Source organism: Cheilinus undulatus, unplaced genomic scaffold, assembly GCF_018320785.1.
Source record: "Cheilinus undulatus unplaced genomic scaffold, ASM1832078v1 Contig1, whole genome shotgun sequence".
NCBI classification, from domain to species: domain Eukaryota; kingdom Metazoa; phylum Chordata; class Actinopteri; order Labriformes; family Labridae; genus Cheilinus; species Cheilinus undulatus.
The window spans coordinates 277,164-283,163 of NW_024571676.1; the positions used below are offsets into that span (position 1 = coordinate 277,164).

The window sequence follows — 6,000 nt, forward strand, 5'->3', positions numbered from 1 at the left end:
TAAAACACATTTGATAAATATTTATGTCATGAATGTTCAGAATTTGAAGTTTTTGAAACAAAGGAGCAGAAGAGGTGTATGAGTCTGAGTGTGGTGCCATCCTAACAAACCGTTTTTGGAAAGGCAGGGGTTTCAACACCTTTTGATGTAAAAAAATACCATCTCCTTTCTTGTCTGTAGCAGTCTTAGCCCATTCAAAATAGGTGCACCTTTTGTCTCAACCAGGACTGGGCTGAGCCAAGTTTTAATGCTGTTGAGCCTTGTCAGAAATACAGTTTTATCACCAGGTGTTCAAAACACACATTATACTAGAAGCAGGTCAAACCAAACTCTCATTGGACAATATGAATGTGCAGTGTAATGATGTCGTTCACACACCTTACAGGTAAACTGAGTTACAGAGGATCAGGTGAAGTTCTGTCCTGTTTCTTGTCTCTCCGTGTACAGGGCTGTACATGTGCTTTCTAAGAGGTTTTTCAGGGAATAATCATTAAACTAGTGCTGTCTTGGCACAGATGGTCTAGAGCAGTGGTTCCCAACCTTTTATCCTGAGGCTCCTTCCTCCTTCTTCACGTGTCTCTCCTCCTCTCTCTCTTCTAGGGAGAGACAGGGCCATGTAGCATCCCCTCTTCTTTTAACAACAGTCTGTAAACATCTGTGAAGTGAGGAGACCAGCTAATGGAGTTTTGGGAGAGGAATGTTGTCCCATTCTTGTCTGATGTAGGATTCTAGCTGCTCAACAGCCCTGGGTCTTCTTTGCTGGATTTTTCCTTTTCTGATGTTTTCTATTGGTGAAAGGTCTGGACAGCAGGCAGACCAGTTCAGGACCCAGACTCTTCTCCCGTGAAGCCATGCTGTTGTGATGGATGTGGTATGTGGTTTAGCATCATCTTGCTGAAATAGTCAAGGCCTTCCCTGAAAGAGATGTTTCCTGGATGGAGCATATGTTGCTCTAAAACCTCTCTCTAGTTTTCAGCATTGATAGTTCCTTTCCAGATGTGTAAGCTGCCCATGCCATAGGCACTAATGCAACCCCATACCATCAGAGATGCAGGCTTTAGAACTGAGCCAGGAGAACAAGCTGGATGCTCCCTCTCCTCTTTAGTCTGCAGGACACATCGTCAGTGGTTTCTAAAAAGAATTTCAGATTTGGATTATCTGACCACAGAACAGTTTTCCATGTTTCTTCAGTCCATGTTAAATGAGCTTTGTCCAGAGAAGACGGCAGTGTTTCTGGATCCTGTTCACATTTGGCTTCTTCTCTCCATGATCCAGCTTTAACTGTCATTGGTGGATGGCACGGCCAACTGTGTTGACAGTGATTTCTGGAAGTGTTCCTGCGCCCATGCAGTGATTTCAGTACAGAATCATGCCTGTTTTAATGCAGTGGCCCCTGAGGGCCCGTTCAGCTTTGCTCCTATAGCTCACAGAGATTTCTCCAGATTCTCTAGATTTTGATGATATTATGGACTGTAGATAGTAGGAGATTCCATGCCTACACAATTTTACATTGAGGAACCATTTTCTGAAACTGTTCCACATTTTTGAGACTCAGTTTTTCACAGATTGGTGAACCTCTGCCATACTTTACTTCTGAGACTCTGTCTCTCTAAAATGCTCCTTTTATAACCGGTCACATCACTGATCTGCTGCCAATAAACCTGGATAGTTGCAAATGTGTGTCATGATCCAGGTTCTGATTTGTTATGTTTTTGAGATTCTCTAGTGTTTTTCCTGTGTTTATTCTGTGTAGTTCAGTTTATTTAGTGTTTAGTTCTTGATCCCTCGTGTTTTCCTTTGTTTGTTCTGTGATTTCCATGTTTCTAGTTTTACATTGTATTTAGGATTCCTAGTTTGTATACTCCTAGTGTTTAGTTACTCCCTGTGTTTCATGTTTGGTTTATTCTCTGTGCTTCATGTTTAGTAATTTCCTGTGTTCCTTCTTTAGCTAATTCTCTGTGCTTTATGTTTAGTATTCCCTGTTGTCCATGTTTAGTTTACTCCCTGTGTTTTATGTTTAGTTACTCCTTGTATTTAATGTATAGTTTATTCCTTGTTTCATGTTTAGTCTCACTTCTCATGTTTCATGTTTAGTTATTCCCTGTATTTCATGCTAAGTTTTACTCCCTGTGTTTCATGTTCAGTTTTCCTCCCTGTGTTTGAGTTTCCCTCCTTGTGTTTGGTTCTTTGTATCCTCCTGTGTTGTCTGTGCTTCCTTAGTTATAGTTCTCGTGTTTGGATTTGTCTCTTAGTCCTTGTGAAGTTCTTGGTTCTGTCCTGTGAAGTGTTCCCTGTTTCCTGTTTTACTTTGTAGTTGCCTTCCCTTGTGTGTGATTCCAGTTTTGCTTCCTGCTTCAGTTTCCCTCCTCTGTGATTACCCTCACCATTGTCACCTGTGTCTGATTGTCCACACCTGTCCTCCATTGTTAATCACTCCCTGTGTATTTAAACTCAGTGTTTCTCCCTGTCCTTTATCGGTTCGTCAGATGTCTTCCCTGTTGTTACTCTTCATGCTCTTCCTCGTGCTCCTGTGAATTTTGTTTTGTTTCATAGACTTTGATTTTTGTTTCCAGTGATTTAGTTTCAAGTAAGTTCTTTTGTTTGTTTAATTAAATCCTTGAGTTTTTATCTGCATTTTGGGTCCTCCGTTTGAGTTTTTCCTGCAATCTGACAATGCGCCCCAAGCTTTTTTTCATTAGTACCACTTACTTTTCCAGCCTTTTGTTGCCCTGCCCCTACTTTTTTTTGAGATGGCTTGCTGCCATCAAATTCAAATTAGCTAATATTTTTCTCAGAATGGTAAACTATCAAAATTTCAACATTTGATATGTTGTTGATGTTCCACTGTTAATAAAATATAGGTTTATGAGATCTGACAGTCATTGACTTCTGTTCTATTTACATTTTACACATCGCCCCAATTTTTTTGGAATTGGTGTCACATAAACCAGGCTCAATAGATTCAAGGAGCACAGGACAGATGGAGGTAACATCAAACAGTTGATTTGAGAATTGAATGTAATGCAACCAGGGATCTTTTTAAGACCGATAGAGGACCCTGAACTTTATGGTTCGGTTTAAATACCCCAACGATCCTGGGACTGCCTCAAAATCATCCAAGATGGGATGGAAAACGTTGACAAGGGAGGATGTGTGGATGTGGCCACTGTGACCCAACCCCAAGCATGTAGATGCCAATGCATGAAGACACTGAACACTGAAGAGGATGGATAGGAATAAGACAGAAAGATCTGGTGGGTTTTTTCATATATCAAAGTGCCAACAACCATTGAACAAAGGGCAGAGCATACGCCTAAATCTGGGACAGCTGTAGCTCCATTCTCCTCATGACTAAGTGTGTTAGTCCTCTCACATTTCAGTCACATCTCTCTGTAACTCTACTCTGAACCCTAACCTCCTTATCCACACTGTAATACCACCGTAGGGTCTCACCGCTCATGAAGGGTTGCACCTTGGTGATTGGCATGCTCGGGCTGGGTGCTGTTGGGGGTTTGGTCTCTTCAGTTTTGGCAGATTCGTTCTCTGGTTGGGCCTCAGTGGTGAAGCTGCCCAGGGGGCTGACATTCAGCGTGTTGGGGGTCTCAATGGTAGGGAGGTCTTCCTCTGTCACCGAGACCACCTCTATCTTGGAGGGGTCCGGCTGCTCAGGTGCTTCTGTCTTTGGTTCCTAAAGAAGAAGAAGAAGAAGAGGGGAAATTTTTACTGAACTGCTCTACAACTTTCATGCACTCACCATCTACAGACCCCAATATGATGGCAGCGTTAAAGATAATCCCAGATTCCTGGATCTTTGTTTTGGCCCAGGAAATTCACAACATTTGAGCCTCCTTGATAAGAGACCCCACAAGAGCATCTACAGTCTCCATAAGCATCAGAGTCTGCAAAGTCTAGATCAGCGATCTAGACATCACTAAATGACACTCCACACTTCACTGCCCCTGTTACCCGCCCCATTATCCAGTCCATACTGAAGAGGGAAGGGGCTAAGACCCACCCCTGCCTCACCCCTGAATCTACTGGAAAGAAGTCAGAGGTGGAGCCAACACATTTCACAGCCCTCTCTGGACCAGAATATGGAACAGACATCAGCTGGATGAACAACGTGGGATATCTGGGACTCCAGGATCCTCCAGAGAGCAATCTCTACTCACAGAGTTGAACACCTTCTGGAAGTCAAGAACAGCTTTCTCGTTGTCTCTTCTGCATCTCTGTCTTTTCATAAATACTTCTCTCTTTCTGTATCTCTCTTCGCTTTATCTGCACCTCCAAGTTTTCTCTTCCCACATCTCCTTATTCTCTTTTGAGTAAAACTTGCTCTTTTCTTGCATCATCCTCTTCTCTTTTGTTTGCGTCTCCCTTTTCTCTCTTTCTTGCATCTCCATCACCTTTTTTCCTCTTTTTTCTCCTCTTCTCTCTTTTTCTTTTCCATCATCCTTTCTTCATCTGCATCTTCCTGTCTCTTCACCTCCTTTCAATCTTTTTTCTTGCAGCTCCTTCTCCCTCTTTTTCAGCATCACCCTGTACTGTCTTTTTCTCTGTCTCCTCTCTGGGCTCTTCTTTCTCTTGTCCATGCTTGGTGTGACACACACAGAAACATAACACAAAGGTTGAGTCAACTTTTAGACATTCTAACTGGCTTCAGGTGTGATTTCTAGATTTCCAGCACCTGTTACTGCCTGAGGTGAGTTTAAATGAGCATCACATGCTTTAAATAAAATGATTTACCCACAGCTGTAAAAGGGTGCTAACAATTTTGTCCGGACCATTTTTTGAGTTTTGTGTAAAATTATGTCAATTTTGGCATTTTTCTTCTGTTTTTATGTGTTGTCCCAATGCACATAAAGGAAATAAACGTGTATACCAAAAACATTTGTAAATGCAACAGTTTCTGGGAGAAATGGTGTATTTTTTGGAAGAATTCCAGGGGTGCCAATACTTTCGTCCATGACTGTACAGCTTCTTCCCTCCCTTCTCTTCTTTTTCTGTATCTCCCTCTAAACTATTTTCTTGCACCTTCTTCTACTCTCATGTCCCTTTCTGCATGACTCTCTTCACTTGTTAGGATTTTCCTCTTTCTCTTTCATCCTCTCCCTCTTCCTTTTCTGCATCACCTTCTGCTCTATTTTTTTTATATCAATTGTCATAATTTCATTAGCTGACCATCTATAAAGCACTTTTGATGTAACAGTTTATTATGGCATCACGACACAGAATACACAGAAAGATACACATAATTGTCCTACTGTGTGCTGATCACAGACTTCTTTAAGTGACTTTAGTTTGTGTACTTACTACTGGTGGAGCTGCAATGTTGGCATCAGGATCTAAAAGAGAAAAGAGAAGAAAAACAGGAGAATAAGAAAAAAGGGAGAGAAATAAAGACAGAAATGATGACAGAAAGTCAAAGTTATGATGAAAATAAAAATCCTCCAGGAATCCTCATGAGAAAGGCTTGAGGAGTTTTACTCCTGAGTCAGAGATAAATCCAACGTACTGATCTCCACCAAGCTCTTTGTCATGGTGCCATTGTCCACGCTCAGCTGTGCGTTGTCTAAGACCATATCCCCCACTCAAAGTCTCCTACTGCCCTTATATTCCTCTCTTGGTCTCCTCCCTATCCTTTCCTGTCTTTTCTTTCCCTTTTCCTCTGCTCTGTCTGTCCTGAAGGCTGGCCTCCTGCTGGGCCTACTCTTTGTAACAAACAGACACCTGAGCAGGTGATTGCTGCCTCTTGGAGTGGGGATCAGGTGACCCGTACCTCCCACTCAGAGAGGGTAGGATTACAGACGTGTGTCCTCAAAGAGACGGAGTGATGGAGGAGGCTGATGGTCACTGGACGGACGTCGTTCAGCGGCTTCACTGTCCAGCTGCTTCCTATGAATACACCTGTGCACAGGTACAGCAGGAGAGGTCAGACATCTTCTAAGATGTCCTTTGAAGGTTCAGGTCATGTTAAAGAAATATGAGATATTCAATCCT

The 6,000-nt window shown here is 42.3% G+C and overlaps 1 protein-coding gene across 1 annotated transcript in view; it reads right to left on the minus strand.

Moving 5' to 3' along the window:
- Window positions 1–5,582, minus strand: part of tmprss3a (transmembrane serine protease 3a) — a 56,966-nt gene extending 51,384 nt beyond the window's left edge. Inside the window, exons 1-3 of the mRNA XM_041782390.1 lie at window positions 5,516–5,582; window positions 5,314–5,345; window positions 3,454–3,688 (exon numbers count right to left, since the gene is read on the minus strand). Coding sequence (XP_041638324.1) covers window positions 3,454–3,688; window positions 5,314–5,345; window positions 5,516–5,582 — 334 coding nt within the window. The remainder of the gene's footprint in view (window positions 1–3,453; window positions 3,689–5,313; window positions 5,346–5,515) is intronic.
- Between the last annotated feature and the right edge of the window lie 418 nt (window positions 5,583–6,000).